At 50.1% G+C, this 17,950-nt stretch overlaps 1 protein-coding gene across 1 annotated transcript; it reads left to right on the plus strand.

The window, feature by feature from the left end:
- Positions 1-15,522, plus strand: LOC142584237 (uncharacterized). The gene is made up of 3 exons (XM_075694387.1): positions 1-263; positions 3,932-4,072; positions 14,861-15,522. The coding sequence occupies exons 1-3, from the start codon at positions 45-47 to the stop codon at positions 15,167-15,169; spliced, it is 669 nt and encodes a 222-aa protein (XP_075550502.1). The 5' UTR covers positions 1-44; the 3' UTR covers positions 15,170-15,522.
- The last annotated feature ends 2,428 nt before the right edge of the window (positions 15,523-17,950 follow it).

A 17,950-nucleotide genomic window follows, 5' to 3' on the forward strand; every position in this document is an offset into this window, starting at 1 on the left:
GCTTCGTGGGCAATGGTGGCGTATGGTCAGGCCAACCAGTGGCGATGGGCGACTCGCTGGTCACCAACTGGCGCCTCGCGGCGGCCGCCGCCCGCGTGGTGTCACGGTCTCCTCAGAGAGCAGCCGTGGCGGAGTCGATGCAGGCGCTCGTCTTCCATGCAAATCTGGGCAAGGACTTCCTCTTGCTGCCCTACGCCTTCGCGTACCCTCTGTACGACGAAGACGCGGCACAGGCTCTGAATTACGCTGGTATGGGAAGCCAGGTGAGGTCACTGTTTGCACACTCTATAAAAAGGGGAAAGAAGAAAGGGCAGGAAGGAGAGAGAGGTTAGCATCTTCGGGGATTAATTTGACTTACTTTAACCACCCACAGCTAGCGTTGTGCTAAAGCCAGTTCAGGGTAGTAAGCAAATCCGGCACTTTTTCGCCTACTTGCTCGGCAGTGCACCGCGTCGCAATGGAATGAGCTACATTTAAGAAATACGCGACTGTACTCACTTGATCCAACATTAAGTCTTCGAGCGCCATCACAGCTTCGCCGTAGAGACGCCACGCTTATATATCGACTTTGGTTGGGCGTTGCCTCTACTAAAGCCTATGCCTTCCACATAGGGATGACCGACACCCCAACCTGTGACCACTGCGGCCATGAAGAATCAATTGGCCATATTTTGTGCGCCTACCCGCAGTACAGTCCACAGGGAGCATGCCTTAGCCACGAACTTGACCAACTGGACGACCAACCGCTATCCGAAAAAAGAATTCTACAACATCGAAAGCATCTACCTTCACAAAAGAAGGCCGTGCGAGCGCTTTTGCGCTTCTTGCGATCTACGGACCTGTGTGAACGACTTTAACTGGAACGCCTTTTGTGTGTGTGTCTCCATGTGTGCGCGTTCCTTTTTTTACATTTTTTGTTTTCCTCTCTGTCATCTTTCTAACCCCTATCCCCCATCCCCAGTGTAGGGTAGCAAACCGGAGACTCATATCTGGTTAACCTCCCTGCCTTTCCTCTTCATTCTCTCTCTCTCTCTCTTCGGGCATGCATTGCCTTTTCACCCCCAACTGGGACAAGTGTCTGCTTCATTTCCTGTTGTCTGTCCATCTGTCTGTCCATCTGTCTGTCAGTCAGTCAGTCAGTCAGTCAGTCAGTCAGTCAGTCAGTCAGTCAGTCAGTCTGTCTGTCTGTCTGTCTGTCTGTCTGTCTGTCTGTCTGTCTGTCTGTCTGTCTGTCTGTCTGTCTGTCTGTCTGTCTGTCTGTCTGTCTGTCTGTCTGTCTGTCTGTCTGTCTGTCTGTCTGTCTGTCTGTCTGTCTGTCTGTCTGTCTGTCTGTCTGTCTGTCTGTCTGTCTGTCTGTCTGTCTGTCTGTCTGTCTGTCTGTCTGTCTGTCTGTCTGTCTGTCTGTCTGTCTGTCTGTCTGTCTGTCTGTCTGTCTGTCTGTCTGTCTGTCTGTCTGTCTGTCTGTCTGTCTGTCTGTCTGTCTGTCTGTCTGTCTGTCTGTCTGTCTGTCTGTCTGTCTGTCTGTCTGTCTGTCTGTCTGTCTGTCTGTCTGTCTGTCTGTCTGTCTGTCTGTCTGTCTGTCTGTCTGTCTGTCTGTCTGTCTGTCTGTCTGTCTGTCTGTCTGTCTGTCTGTCTGTCTGTCTGTCTGTCTGTCTGTCTGTCTGTCTGTCTGTCTGTCTGTCTGTCTGTCTGTCTGTCTGTCTGTCTGTCTGTCTGTCTGTCTGTCTGTCTGTCTGTCTGTCTGTCTGTCTGTCTGTCTGTCTGTCTGTCTGTCTGTCTGTCTGTCTGTCTGTCTGTCTGTCTGTCTGTCTGTCTGTCTGTCTGTCTGTCTGTCTGTCTGTCTGTCTGTCTGTCTGTCTGTCTGTCTGTCTGTCTGTCTGTCTGTCTGTCTGTCTGTCTGTCTGTCTGTCTGTCTGTCTGTCTGTCTGTCTGTCTGTCTGTCTGTCTGTCTGTCTGTCTGTCTGTCTGTCTGTCTGTCTGTCTGTCTGTCTGTCTGTCTGTCTGTCTGTCTGTCTGTCTGTCTGTCTGTCTGTCTGTCTGTCTGTCTGTCTGTCTGTCTGTCTGTCTGTCTGTCTGTCTGTCTGTCTGTCTGTCTGTCTGTCTGTCTGTCTGTCTGTCTGTCTTTCTGTCTGTCTGTCTGTCTGTCTGTCTGTCTGTCTGTCTGTCTGTCTGTCTGTCTGTCTGTCTGTCTGTCTGTCTGTCTGTCTGTCTGTCTGTCTGTCTGTCTGTCTGTCTGTCTGTCTGTCTGTCTGTCTGTCTGTCTGTCTGTCTGTCTGTCTGTCTGTCTGTCTGTCTGTCTGTCTGTCTGTCTGTCTGTCTGTCTGTCTGTCTGTCTGTCTGTCGGACAGACAGATACATAGATAGGACGCGTCCGGTCGCTCTAAGCCGCCGCAGCTGGAGTAGAAGGCATGCGCACTAATTTGCCCACTCCTACCCCGCCTCCTTGCACGCTTGAGAAGACGGCGCGCACCCTCCCCGCCTTCTTCCCTTGCGAGTGTGAGAAGACACCGCGGCATCAAGCACCATCCATCTTCTCACCCTCGTAGGCTTTACCTCGTACCTACATCATGCTGTGCGCGGCCGCGATGTTATCGCACTTGGACGTGATACGAAACATCACGGCGACAATGACGACGGCGGAAATTAGCCTGGAGCGTCCTCGCAATTCACGTCACAACAGTAATGGTCTGTAACAAGCGAAAGAAGTCTATGCAGCAACACCAAAGAAAACAGCACAGGCAAATCAATATGTAAGCGGACACATATACCTATAGTGCTGGAGAATTGAAATTCTGAGCTTTTATGTAGATGTTCCAAAACCACGATTTCATTACGAGGCACGCCGTAGTGGTGAACTGTGGATTAATTTTCACCATGGAGGGATTTTTAATGTGCGCTCCATGCACGGGACACGGGTGTTCTTGCATTTCGCCGCCATCCCCAATATGCGGCCGGGATTTCAACCCGCGACCTCAAGCTTAGCAGCGCTACACCATGGCCGCTAAACCACTGGGGTGCGTAGTGCTGAGAAAGAGAGAAAGAGAGAGAATTTATTTCTAATGATGTACGCTGCCTACCTCGTAGGGTGAAGCCCTTAGTTGAGGGCCCCATTAGCTCACGCCACTCCGCCTGCCCGCTGGATCAACCGAACCCTACAAGGCAGTTGCGCTGATAAGCCGACTATGCAGGCGTGCACAAAAATACACCGGAAACCGCCTGTTGGCAGGACAACCCTGGACAGAGCCCCGGTAGTCACGGGTTTGTCTGGTTTCGCATTGAGGAAAGAAAAAAGATCGGAAGCGTATCTGGGTGCGTTGTTGCAAAGACGTGCAAGCGCGGAAGAGTGCGAGTCTTCTACATCATTACAGGACACGGAAAGAAAAATTATTCCACATCTTTTAGGCTAGTGTTGTGAAGCGGCGCGCAATTTGGCACGCTGTTTTCACACAAATACATTATATATCGTTTGCCGTCCATCTTCCGAGTAAATCTACGAGTGAATATTGACAGTTTTTGTCGTCGAAACTCTTTTGTAGAATAGCGTATAAATGTGCTAATATGTTCTTCAGCGAATACGGCTTCATCCAGGAGGAGCACAGATACCTGCATTGCTGGAGCATCATTTGAACATCTGTACAGTGATTTCAATATCTGAAAGTTTTAAAACGAGCTTAGAAATGAATTTGCAAAATTTGCAGTCGTATTTTCATAACCCCAATAAATTATAGCTAGAGAAATCTTCATGACAAACTTAACGTACGCATCTTGCAAGGACCTAGTGGAATGTATAGGAGTTTCAAATTTGATTTAGGGGGAGAACTGGCTTTGGTGGTTTTGCAGCACTGGTATGAACACTGCATAATATTTGCTGCCTAGAGCTGCCACCAGGCTCACATTGACGCCTGGCATGCCGGGGATTACGGCTTCGCAGGTGGCGCAGGCGCTGGGTGAGCTGTTCCTGGCGGCCTACCGGAGCAGCTCGCCACCAGCACGGGAGCCAATCCTGGAGTTCATGCACTGCGTCCAGCCCGACGCCGGCAGTGCACGCCAGGACGAGAGTCAAATGATGCAGGTGAGCGGTGTTGGCCAGTGCTGGGCGCCACCACTGGCCGAGTGTTTCGGCAGCTGCGAATGCTTGAGGCTACACACCGTAAATCTGAGACACAACGTTTTCATCGAGATTATTATGGCTCGTCAAGTTCACTACTCAATGTTCATTTCTGATTTCAAGAACGCAGAAAAGCATATTGCTGTACATGATTAGTGGGCGGTTTTACAAAAGTACATTGAGAAACTGCACATTTTACAACAAATAAATCTGAAATTACACAAACTTTCAAAAATAGCAACCAAGTTCGGTGATCGTCTAGTGTGGTGAAATAATTATTTAATTGAAGGGAACGTATATCCCGAGGTAAACGATTCCCAAGGCACATTTTAGGTGGGGCGAAAACAAATTCCACGAGGTAACACGTTAGAGTGTTAGAAAGCGATTAGTCAAACGCACACTTAAAGTGGCCATAAGACGTCCAACTATTCTCAATTTATCGTTGTACCGTAGATAAAGTCTAGGGCGACGTACATGTACCCCCGCCTCGGACATACATGTTTATATCACGGGTTTACACACGAAAAGGTAGGCTCACAGCGCACATTTTCACGTGGATCTCTTATTTGGGATAGCAGCCTCTAGGCCCTTCCCACCAACAGCAACCACTGCTTTAGCATGATTTGTGTAATATTAAGTGCACGGTCACCATTGTGTTGTCTGCATGCTCTAAAACATTCTGAAAGCATCTGTGCGCCGATTTCGTGCGAGCGTGCCTCATGTTTTCTTGTTATTTTTTTACATACTGCAGCCCGTTAGGGCTATGGCAGGAGTGGGTGTACATGCGAGGAAAACTGATTATGATACGTAGAAACAAGAACAAAGAAATATAAAAATGTGAAGGAACTATACATCAGTAATAGCATGTAAAAATTGAGAAATGGGTAACAAACGAACTTCGGCAGGTAACAAATTCCACTGTACAATCATGCGGGGGAAAAAACTGTATTTGAAAGTGTTAGTGCGTGGATAACGTGGTCTGATATTAGAGGCATGATAAGCTCTAGTTGAAGTCGGGCAAGCACGCATTAAAAGGGGGGGATCTGATAGGTGACAAAGAGAGTTCTTATAAGAATAGAAAATCTTCAGATATTCTACGTTCCGCCATCTAGAAAGAAACTGTACGTTTAATGCCGCAAGAGCAGCTGACGGTGAAAAGTCTCGGTCGAAGCGACGGTAAACAAAAGGAACAGCCTTGCTCTGGACCGACTAAATACAATTAATTTCACATTGTTTATAAGTGTTCCATACGGAGGAAGCATATTCTAAAATTGGGCAAATCAGTGTTTTGTATGCTACTAATTTGGTGTCCCTCGGAGCAGCAGACAACGTCCGGCGGATGTATTCAAGGTTTTAACGCTTTACTACAAATGTAATCTATATGTTTAGACCAAGACAAGGTGGGTGTAAAAATGACGCCTAAATATTTGTATTGAAAAACTCGTGTTAGTGGTACACCGTTGCATATATAATCATAACATACGGGCATGTGTCTGTTAGTGAAAGACATTATAACAGTTTTATCAAAATTTATGCTCATTTTGCAAGTAGCAGACCAGTCACAAAATGAAACAAAGGCATCTTTAAGGCGCTGATCATCAGCGAGTGAGTCAACTGGGCTGTACAGAACACAATCTGCATAGTGGCGTATCTTTGAAGTAACATGATCTGGAAGGTCGTTAATAAACAATAAGAATAATATAGGGCCAATTACAGATCCCTGTGGGACTCCTGAGGTGACGTCGACTACAGACGAATCCGCAGAATCTTAGCATACGACTTGGGAACGCAAAGAAAGGAAACTAGAAATCCAAGACACCTACTGAGGGTTATTTAGAATACTATGGAGCTTTAAAAGCAATTTAGAGTGTAGTGCTGTGTCGAAAGCGTTGCTAAAGTCAATGAAAATGGTGTCAATCTGATTACCTAAGTTGATATAATGGGAAAGGTCATGAGTGAACTCAGTAAGTTGGGTTACAGTACTAAAACCGCGCCTGAAGCCGTGCTGAAAGCTATTCAATAGGTTATTATTTTCAAGGAACAGTATTATATGCTTATAGATTATGTCTTCTAGTATTTTACATGAGGTTGCAGTTAAAGAAATAGGCCTATAGTTAGATAACAGCTGTCTCTCACCAGATTTATATAAAGGTAGTACTTTAGCTCTTATCCAGGAAGAAGGCACAACGCCACTATTAAGGGACTTCTGACATATAATGAAATGATATTTAGATGTCCATAGCGAGAATCGTACTAAAAAGGAATTCGGAATTCCATCAGGGCCGGCTGGTTTTTTAGTATCTGAGTTTTCTATGAGATTCAAAACACCTTCTAGGCTAATCTTGATATCATCAATTGTATATTAATCGGTAGTTGTAAATGTTGAACGACTGGAATCACCCGAGGCGAATACTGACTGAAGATATGTATTAAACGCTTCTGAAATCTCTAATGGATCGTTAACAACACTGTTGTTGATTTTAAAAGATGTGGAAGAAGAAGAGCCAGGAGATATGAAAGACCAGAATTTACGGTGGTTAGACTTGAGCAGTTTCGGCAATTGAACATTATAGAAGAAATTTTTGGCCGAGGTGATTTTTTTCTGGAGTTCATTTTTACCTGAGCGTACAAAACGCATGCCTGAGGATTGTTCGAGCGTTTAGTGCGAAGTCTACCAGCACGTCGCGATAAGTGCAGCAGTTCTCGGTTCATCCAGGGAAGGTTATTGTTTTTTTTTTCTTAGTTTTCAAAGGAACGAATCGATATATACATGATTTTACAATGCTTTCAAAACACGCCACGAGCGCATCAACGTCACTAGATAGCCCAAGTCTCAAAAATGCGTCCAAATTATTAGATAGATCTATGATACGGACGTCATCAGCTCTGAAAAAGTCTCGAAACGTGGACAGCGTAAAACTTTGGTTAGGATCGGCCGGTTTACAGACAGAAAAACAGCGTTGTAATCCGAGATACCATCAATTATTTCGTACTTGTAACCCATACTGGCAAAATCAGTGCTGAGAAAAATCAAATCCAGGTACTGCGTCAGCACGGGTGGGACTGTGAACGACCTACTTTAAGCAAAGAGATAATGAGAATTCAACAAGTTTCCTGTTTAATGCATTACCATGATCAAAGAAGAGAGAGACATCCAGTCGATTCCGGGAGCATTAAAATCACCCAGTAAGACGAAATTTGAGGAAGCTAAACTCTCTTGCAGTAAAAGTTGGTCCAGGTTGTCAAGAGTTTCCCACGAACTATTAGGGGGACGATAGAAAATGCATATGTAAGGGATCTGTAATATGACAGACGGACGGACTCAAAATAGCCGAAGTAGGCAAGAAATGTTAATTGGATTGAAAGCTCCTTGATATCGGGAAGAAATCTTTTCGCGTGATTCAATACCATTTTTTAAAATAAAATTTAAATCGATTTTCATAGCTTGTCAGAACGAAGCGTTAAGATGTAAACAAAAGCTCCTTTCAGTACAGCTTCCATTTGTCTGCAAGCTGTTTCTCGCGTGATTTGCTGCCCTCATTAGCAATGACATAATTTGGTATAGATTTACTTAGAGCATGCATAACTATCATAATGTTTCGGACTAAACTTATTCGCGGGAACGCTGCATCGCGGTCCTTCAGCTTCCTCAATAGCTGCTAAATAGATTTGTTTAATCTTTGTACTTGTAGCTGCAGACGACATTGCAGAGTTATTAAGCCTCATATGTGAAAATCCAAGGACACCTAAGTTCATCTTACGAGTTGTGAATGCGAAAGCAATAATGTTGAACTGAACGCCGCTGAACGGCCCTTCGAGTTATGAACTCCTCGTGGGCAAGCGAGCGCGTTGAGACGCTTTGTCCAAGGCCAATTCACCTTGACCTGTGACACCGTGCCACCTTTCCCGACTGCCATAGAATCTAATGGAGACACTACCGACTAAGCTATGGTAACTTTCTTCAAGCCGGGCTTCACCACTTTCTTCAAGCCGGGCTTTTGAATGGGAATTTCGGTACACTTTTGATTTGGCCTTACTGAGGCGCAATTAGATCTCAGGCGAGAGCTTGCGCGGACAAGTAATGCGCAGGTAACACAGGCTTCTGAGGGCGAGAGCGAGGTAGGCGTGGCGTCGCGGAGATGATTTCTACCCCCACGCGACACGTGGCGTGCGATCGCGGCAGCAGGTGCCCCCTTTGGCCCGCTCTGCTCCATCATGGAGTGCTCGCGACGTGGCGTCGCAGCAAATGGGAATTTAGGTGCTGCTCTTCGCTTGACCGCAAGATAGCAGCCGCCTTTTTGGCTCAATGGACGATTTGATGCTTTCGCATAAATAATTTATGTCAATTTGCTAGCAACGACCTTATTCATCGCATTAACGCATACGACTGCGCACGCGCCTATATATTACAAATTCCGGGATTTGTAACGCATTACTTCGTTCAATTTAATCGACTTCCAAAGTCACAAAGTCATTTCAAGGAAGAAACGACGACGTTGGCGCAAATTGATGTACCATCTATCAGGGACCACTAGGTGGCGCCACCTTGTTTTTCTGGCTGCATATCGTGCTCCGTTTTCACCTGCCCCTGGCCCGGTCCCGGGCCCGTGCCCGCCCTTGGGTCTACTCTTCATCTTTTCACGAAGACTTCTGCGACAAGTGGACACCATTCGAATCCCGTTTCGATGCAAGGCTGGCCCTCCAGGCCCCTCCAAATCTCTGAAGCGGCGCAGCGCCGCGCTAACCCTAACTCGCCGCGCCTGCACCTCTGGAATGCAGCGTCTCACGAAGACCCTGCAACCGACAGCCACTAATGCCCCGCTGGCCTCCTCTTCTACCGCCGCCGGTGCCACTGTGCCTACTCTGTCAACGCCGAATGCTACTAGCGACGTGAACAACTCTAAGCCGGCAGCCCTGCCTCAACCGGCTGCGTTCCTGCACTCCGCGCGCGCCACCGTGCATATTCCGGCCACATTCAACGCTGTGAGCGACGCTGAGAGCTCCGACTCGAGCACCGCGTCGCAGTCGGCGTTCGTCACCTCAGTGTCTCCTATGACCAAGCTCCACGCTGTCACGTGACGCTAGAGTCTCGGACGACTAAACGTGTCGCAGCCAGCAGCGTTCACCGTCGCCACCGCTGATGCCGCCGCGTCTATTCCGGCCACATTGGCGCCTGTTGTAAAGAGCTGCAATCAGACATCAGAATCGCAGCTGACCACGCTTGTTGCAGCCGCTTCCACCGGATCCATCGCTTCTGCCTTGCTGGACAGTGAAAACTCTATGCCCGCCGATGGCATTCCCAATGTTTCGAGCTGTGTTCTGTCGACCCTACCTCCTTAACCACCGTGTATCCGGCTGACGACTCGTCGGCGGAGATGGATTTCACGACGTCCCCGGACAACGAACACAATACGCCATCTTTGGAAAGCGGCTGGAGCACCGTCAGTACCAGCCGTAAACCTGCCTCCGCCGCCCGCCCTCGCACCGAACTCATCTCAGTTGGGATCCAACTTCCGCCCGGTACCCTCGCTCCCAAGTTGCCTCTTTACGACTTGCTCGCCGCGATCATCTCCGCCGCACATCTCTCCTCCAAAACCAGCGCAGAGATAACCCTTCAGGCCAAGCCAGCTCAGAGCCTTGTAACACACTCCCCTCTCACCGCCCAACTCCTACTCTCTCTCACGCATCTTCAGCTCCACGGTAAGCCAATCACCGTCAAAGCATATGCCCCCAATCGTCCCATTTCCTGCCTCGGCGTCATTCATAACGTCGGTGGTCACTTTACTCCTGCTCAGCTCATGCATGACCTTGAATCATGCACGACTGATAAGTCTCGCTGCTCGTATGATGGGCAGCACTGAATCAGTGCTCATAACCTTCGCTGGCAGCGTCATATCCCACTTCGTATATTTTAAACGCGTCGCTTTTCGATGCCGCTCTCATAAGCCTAAGCCTCCCACATGCACCCGTTGTCTTGATCTGGGACACCGTGCTCACCAATGCCCTCAGCACAAAGTTCCGGCCAAGTGCCACCGCTGTGCTGCTCCTCCACCCGCAGATCCTACCGCTCACGTGTGTGCCCAACCGTGGTGCATTCATTGCCAAGTAAACACACATCCCTCTCTCGACCCCACCTGCCTCTTCCTCCTTGCTAAGCAACGCGAGTGTGCCAAAGCCGCGTTTCTCCGTCGCACAGCTTTGCGCAGGGCCACGCAACCCACCCCTTCTTCCGCCTCTTTCACTAATCATGCATCTCCTTCAACTCAGGCTCCATCACCTCCAGGCTCCTACGCTGCTACAGTGAAAGGGCCATCGGTGCAAGCATCCCTTTCTTCCACTACTATACCCTCCCCATCCCTGATTGACAGAACCGCTCCTTCGATCTCCGGCTCACAATGCTGGAGCGTCACCAGCGCATCTCCCGAGATTTACAACAGCAAATCTACGCATTGACACAAACCCTAAAGACAACCACCTCCTCTCTTACATCCCAGCTTACCAAGCTAAATGAGCACCTTGCCTCGTTCATCACCCCGTCCCCTAACGCCTAGATCGCCCCATTGGCTGACCTGGTAGAAACCACCACCACTGCACACCACACTCGCTCGCTTCAGCTCGAAACTTCGATTGTACAGATCCTCACCACCTTCCAAACCCAATTCAAGCAATTGGAATCATTCGCTTCTATGTTGGGCTCCCTCCAGGAGTCACTCCCCCCGGCCAAAAAGAAGGAACGTGTCCCCAGAAACTCTTCTACCTCTAACTTATCGTAAATATGGCTCGTGGACAGGACCTCGAGATTGTGCAGTGGAACTGTCAAAACCTTCGCCACAGTAAGACCCCCCTCCACCAGTATCTCCTCAACCGCCCTTCCTAGCCCCATTTTCTCCTTCTCCAGGAGACGCGGACGGCCCGCACCGTCCCAAGTTACCGCGCCTACCATGCCACGACGGGCACGCCGCTTGCGTCCATTTATGTACGCAATGACGTCCTCATCGAGCCACTTGATATCCCCTCCAGCCTCCATAAATATTTAGTTGGTGTGGTGTATTACCAACTTTCTTCGCGCATCTCACTCGTCCTTATGTCTTTCTATAATCCCCCCCGTCACATCCTCTTTATTCACTGCCTTGGGCAAGTTCCTTCATTCTCTTCCCGGCACCACCCATCTCCACCTTGGGGGCGATTTTAACGCCCCTCACACGCTCTGGGGCTACCTCCAGACCCTAAAGCCCGGCTGCCTTCTCCACTGTCTTGCCCAGGAACGTCACCTCACCCTTCTTGATACTCCTGGCTTCCCTACTCGAGCGGGCACTGTCTCACAGCGCTCCACGACACCCGACCTCTCTTTCTCTCGGGGCTCCCTTTCTTTTCACTAGCAGGTCACAGCTGAAACCCTCCTCAGCGACCATTTCCTCATTCATATTAGCACCTCTCTTTCCCACATCCCTCGATCGCACTCAACTACTCACACTGACTCGCACGCATTTCGCACTAATCTCCTTTCCGCCTCCTTTGAATCTTACGATGACTGGACGTAGCGCATCTCCGCAGCGCTTAGCTGCCGTCGCGTTCGCTCACGTCACCCTATCCCAGACCCGGATCCTCACTTTCTCCCTTTATGGCGTCGGCTGAAACGTTTCCAACGCTCCTTGCGCTCCGAACCCCAAAATACCCAACTTTGCTCCCGGATTGCTGCTCTGCGGGCCGAGATAGTCGCCCACGGCGCGTCCCTCAAGCATTCTCGTTGGAATGCGCTTTGTGACGGCCTCGACTCCGCATTACACTCGCGATCCACCTGGTCCCTTTTTAAATCTTTCTTAGATACGAAGCCTGCCCTTGCTCCCACTCTAGAAAAGCCCTCACTCAGGGGACTTTCTCCGATGTCTTTGACAAGCTCACTTCTTTGTATCTCCCACCCCCTCTCACACCTTCCTACCCAGCCTACTCGGGCAACCCTAACCCAGACCTCGACCGCCCTTTCACTCTCCGGGAGCTCGAAGCTGCCCTGGCTGCTAATGCTTCTCGCTCGGCTCCCGGTTAAGTCGCCATCACATACACTACACTCCGCAACCTCCCCGACCACTCCAAGGAATTCCTCCTTCAGACTTTCAACAATACCTGGGACAGCGGCTGCTTGCCGAGCACTTGGACATCCTCCCTTATTTCTATGATTCCGAAGCCGGGCAAACCTCCCTCCCTTTCTAACCTTCGCCCTATCTCCTTGACGTCGTGTGTTGGCAAGACCTTTGAGCGAATGGCTTTGACTCGCCTCTCTGATTTTATTGAGGCTAGAGAGTTCTTCCTTATTCCCTTATCGGCTGTCGACGGCGCGTCTGTGCACAGGACATGTTCCGAATCCTCCAGCCCACCTTTCTCTCACCCAACCCCAGCCAGATCCACGCTCTTGTGACTGTTGATGTCCGCAAGGCCTTCGACGGTGTGTGCCACGACCACATCCTGTCTCAACTCTCCTCCCTGGACTGCGGAAACCCCATGTACTCTTATCTCCGCTCCCTTCACTCTAACCGAGTGGCTCGCTTCCGAGTGGACACACATCTGTCCGACCCCCACCCGCTCACCCGTGGCACTCCTCAAGGTGCTGTTCTCTCTCCTACCCTTTTTAATCTTGCTATGACCCCTCTCGTCGCCCAACTAGCCCAAATTCCTGACCTCCACCATATCTATGCAGACGACATTACCCACTGGTGTTCGTCTGGTTCTCCCGTTCACGTACAGGACACCCTCAACGTGGCCTCAATCTCATCAACTCCTTTCTCTCCACTGCTGGCTTGTCTCCTGTTCCGGAGAAATCCGAGTTTCTCCTTCTTAACTACTCCTCATACCAGCGCTCCCACAACGCCCTAATATCCCTCCATCTTTCCGGCTCTCCCATTCCTATTGTCCCCCAATGCAAAGTTCTTGGCTTCCTGTTGCATGCAGCCAAGAATGTACAAGCCCTCCACCACGCTGTCAGGACTTGTAACTCGGTAACTCCCCTCCTGCGGCACGTGGTCACTCGGCGCTCGGGCCTCCACGAGGCTCATGCGTGCCGAGTTGCCCAGGCGCTCGCCCTCAACGAGTTCCTGTACTTTGTACCTTACGTTTCCTTCACCCACACTCAGCTTAACACCCTCGAGACCGCCCTTGTGGGCCTCTACAAGGCAGCTCTCAACCTCCTTATCACCACATCTACTGCTAAGCTTTTTGTCACAGGCCTCTTCCATCCTCTTCATTCCCTTTTCTCTCTCCACCGTGACTCCCAGCTTGCCCGGCTTTCTCTTACCCGTCAGGGTCAGTGGTTACTGGCGCAGGCGGGTATCTCTCCCATTCCCGTTTCCACCTTTACCCCTCCAAAATCCACCCTGGCACCCAATCTTCGCATCCTCCCCCTCCCTTCCAATACGTCCCCTGTCCTGCATGCCGGCCGTTGTCACGCGGCCGCGCAGCATCATTCCCCTTCTTTACAACCCAGGGAGTAGCCTACACGGATGCCTCTTACATAGCTCCTCGAGGTTCCTGCGGCTACGCTATCTACCATCCACACTTCCCAGCACCTGAAACTCGCACGAGTGGGCCGTACCTACACCCTCCGGATGCACTCTCTCTCGAAGTCCTTGCCATTGTACATGCCCTACAATCATTTCCCTCCTTCCCTCGCTCCCACAGTACACGATATACACCGACTCCCAAGCCGCCATTCACCACATACAGAACCGCACCCTACCCCATTCGCTCCAACAAGAGGTCGAACGAGCGGTCTCCGCACTGCAACCTTCCCCCGTTTTCCTCCGCTGGGTCCCTGGGCATTCGGGGATTGACGGCAATGAGCTGGCCCATCAGCTCGCCCATGACGTTTTTAACAGGGCACCGTTGATCCCCTGGTCGGGGCCCTCGGAGGATTCTGGGGGACTCTCCCTGCGCCGCACTACCAAGGAAGTTAACCTCCAGCTCCGTCTCGACAAGCGCCACTACCCTCCCCCTCATCCATCACTCACTGTGCCGGAGGCTCGCCTTCGGCGGCACATCCAAGTGAATGCAGTGGTTACCCCTTCCCGCCTCTTTCTCTATCGCTATCTCTCCGACCCGTCCTGTCCCTCTACTTATGCAGACCAATGCCATTGCCTATTATACTGTCCGGCTGCTCAGCAATCGAGTTCATATCCTCCCGTTCGCTTTCCACCACCACCTGGCTCGACTGGCTTGGCGCTGAAGGTGAAGAAGAACATCGTCGACTTGCCAACCAGGCTGTCGATGTGCTCGGCCTGTAATTTTGGGCTGAATAATCAGTCCTATACTACTACTTCTACTACTACTACTATCTATCTATCTATCTATCTATCTATCTATCATTTATACGCTGGCCGAAAAACAGCACTTCCAACCTCGATGAGATGCCAGATTTCGATCCAGCGTTCTATTTTTTTTTTTAACGCACTTCTCGTTTCTGGTGTACACGTCACCATAGCGGGCGTACTGCTCTGGAATGTCTTGTCTGGCTTTGTGCGCTCTCTCGTACAGAGGTCAAATCACTTGTCTAGAAAGCGTGAGCTGCGTATTCTGGACTTCGCCGGTCACGTCTAGCGGTAATAGCGTGTGCAGAACCGGTTTCAGGGGAAGCGTGCACTGCTACATTTATGAGGTGCCTCGTCTTCTCTCGCCCTGCCGATCTCCTCGTGCTTCGGCAGATGCTTTGTGGTCAGGAGTGCATTTCATAGACAAGCGTCTTGACCTGCTGCACACGTGACGCAGGTGCTGTCGTTCAACGTGCTCTTCGACGCGTACAGGGCGCGTGCCGAGGCCGGAGACAAGCGGCTCGCGGGGCTCGAGGTGCTGACGCTGCCCCAGCTGTTGTTCGTGGCCGCCTGCTACGCATACTGTCCCGGAGGCGGCCTGCATTCACCCGCGTTCTACATAGCCGGAGTACCGGATCTGTGGCCGGGGGCCGAGCCCCACTGCGACGCCATGTTGCGGCGGACAAGCCAATTCGCGCACACTTTCGGGTGCGCTCCCGGCACCCACATGAACACCGGCGCCGACATGTGCAGCCTATTTCCCTGAGATGCCACTCACCGCAGTTGGCCCCAACGGGTTGCAAGTTTTGCCCCTCAGTCGAAGTAGGGGCGCATCGAATTGAGGCGCCGAATATCGGTCGCGAAGTGTTATCGTTTGGCGGACATGTTGAAGATCTGGTGACGAAGTTTGAACCCAGCGTTGTTGTTATACAATTATCTTGCTGAATCGAAGGTGACGAGTGGTGTAATAATTTACTATGATATGTTGTCGATATTAAGTTGAGGGGCACTTTGCAACAACATACATTTACTCCGTGTGATTCAGTTTATTTTTGTGTTGTGCCACGTCTCACAGTACATTGTTCGTGTTTGATGCTGACTCACCTAATAAATATTTAACTGTAATTTATTTGAGACTCAATATATTTGTCCTCTTATGTCCCGACAGGCGCCTTCTATATCCATTAATTATTGTTCTCCGTGCATATGTCGGTATAGTGCATAGACTGAACGCAACTCGCTAGCGATGTTAGCGTGTTAGAAGCCTCTTGTTCCAATATTAGTACTGAACTGAGTTGCGTGATCGAATGACAAGAACTTGTCGATGAAATTTCTCAGTCAGGGCGAAATGCCGTGGTACACCATCTCGAGTGGTTGATTCATATCTTTGGCTGTTGTTTATTAAGAAGCGAATTGCAGTACGATTGCAGTACGATACGAATTGCAGTACAGGAAACTTGCGTATTAAGTAATAAAGTAATACATTCTCCTCTCTCATTTTAAGCTCCGCTCGTCGCAATGCGTGCTTGAAAAACTTACAGTGGTTGTGATGTGACAGGTAGTGGGACGACAGCGAGCTTGCGTTCATGGTACTAGCAATTTAGCTTTTGCTATATATATGTTTATTTACGTGTCTCATGGTGACATTCTATGTGCTGTAAAGTTAAAGGGCCCCTGAAACGGTTCGGACAAATTTTGTAGACGCGTAGGGTACAGCTTAAGTAGAACATTCGCACCACAATTTAAGTGAAGCGTTACGTATTAATGGAGCTACAAGCGATTAGAAGTTACCCTCCTCCCCAGCCACGCTTTTCCTCCTCAACTCGTTCGCCGAGCGAGCGGGGCTAAGCTCCGCCTTCACTGGTTTAGCGTCACGATGCGACGGCACATCGTCCACTTCCGGTTGTTTTGGAGCCCGCCCCGCCCGCGCGAAACTTCTCCGCTAGCCGCTTGGCTGTCGACCTCAAGCGAGAGCTATCGAAGCAGCGTGCGTTGCGAGCATTCTGTCGTAGCGCCGAACGAGTCTGGTATTCCGTTAACCACAGGCAAGCTGGTCATTTCGGCAAATCACTGGAGGCATAAACTCAAGCTGATGAAGGAACTTTGGCGTAGACGTACGTGAGCGGCCTCATCGGTCTGCACGGTCCAGACACTTGTTGGCGCAGCGCTTAACCAGCCAAACAAAGCGCTAATATTGCTCTAACCAAGTGTAAAACATTTTAAACATTTATAAAAACAACGTGTTGATTATTACACTCCTGCGAAAAATACGCACCAGCAGCAAAGAAGAATACGCTTCGTTGCTGCTACTGTGTATGGTTGAGCTCTCTGCCACCAGGTGGCTGCACCGTGCAGACCATACTAAAGCCCCTCAATTTTTCAAAAGTAGCGCCATTCTTAGATCTTTCCGACACCCCGCTCACCCTGGCGGGTCCTCCTCGACGCCTCCTGTCTCCCCAGCCTCCTCCGCTCCCCCATTGGCCAATCTGTGTCACGTGGAAGCAGGCGCCGCGCTTTTGTGTATTTTTTTCTTTCCAGCGCGGAGCAGGCGCCGCGCTTTTGTATATTTTTTCTTTCCAGCGCGCGCCGACCTCCATTATTGGGCCTGCGCGACGAAACTACGGCAGGCGGACTGACAGAGTGCGTTAGCGTAATAGAATGTGCAGGGCCGAGAACATAATTGCGATGCCATGCTGCTGCGCCTTCGGTTGCCGCAACAGACACAGCGAGGGCAAAAAGTTTTTTGCTTTGCCGTCCGGCGGGCGCTACACAAAAAGAAGTGTGGATACGCAGGATCGGGCGGGCTGACTTCGAGGAAGTGACAAAGAACGCACGGCTTAGTGAAGTAAGGGCCACGGCTACTCACAACCTCTTATTTTGAGCCTAGTTCACGCCTTCCGCTTCGAAAAAGTGTGTGTTCATGCTCTGCGTGGTTTTTAGCGCGTTGTTTGACTTCTTTTTTCGAATGTGCTCTCTTTGTTTCATGTAGTTTTGTCTTGCGGTGAGATGCACGCATCTGCAGCTGGCCTGTGACATAAAAGCGACTTTATTCAGGGTGTGTTTTGAGCTCCACCAGAAGTTAGCACATTATCGACGCTTTTGCAAGGCTCACTATGACTTACGACGCAGTCTAAGCTTCGAATGTACGCCCGCATGCATTGATTTGGTTTGTGGTGATTAACGTTTTTAACGTTCCGAAGCGACTAAAGCTAAGAGGTCGTAGTGGATGGCTCAGGATAACTTTATCTAGCTCGCCTGGGGATGTTTAACGTGCACTTTGATCGTAGAGTCGTACGTGGGCCGGTAAATTCCTCGTTGGCGTTTCATAATACTCGCGCGCTAGCGCTGCTTTAGAAGTTGGCGCCTCGGCGCGATTGTATTTCTTCAATAAATTTTATTTACTAGTTGTAACAACTTGTCATTATTTCGTATTATTGACGGCGCCTCCAGGGCACCAAAGCGGCAACGGGAACACCAAAGCTAGAACCAGGGCTGGATGGGGCTTGCCGAAGCCTGTGCATGCCAAGGGGGTATAAGATCGCGGACA

This window comes from Dermacentor variabilis, chromosome 6 (assembly GCF_050947875.1).
Source record: "Dermacentor variabilis isolate Ectoservices chromosome 6, ASM5094787v1, whole genome shotgun sequence".
NCBI lineage: Eukaryota > Metazoa > Arthropoda > Arachnida > Ixodida > Ixodidae > Dermacentor > Dermacentor variabilis.

Excerpts from the sequence above, each read along its gene's own strand:
- LOC142584237 (XM_075694387.1), top strand. The coding sequence starts at position 45 with ATGGGCGACTCGCTGGTCACCAACTGGCGCCTCGCGGCGGCCGCCGCC. Across the intron at positions 264-3,931 it reads ACGCTGGTATGGGAAGCCAG|GTGGCGCAGGCGCTGGGTGA; the intron begins GTGAGGTCACTG and ends ACGGCTTCGCAG. Across the intron at positions 4,073-14,860 it reads ACGAGAGTCAAATGATGCAG|GTGCTGTCGTTCAACGTGCT; the intron begins GTGAGCGGTGTT and ends CACGTGACGCAG.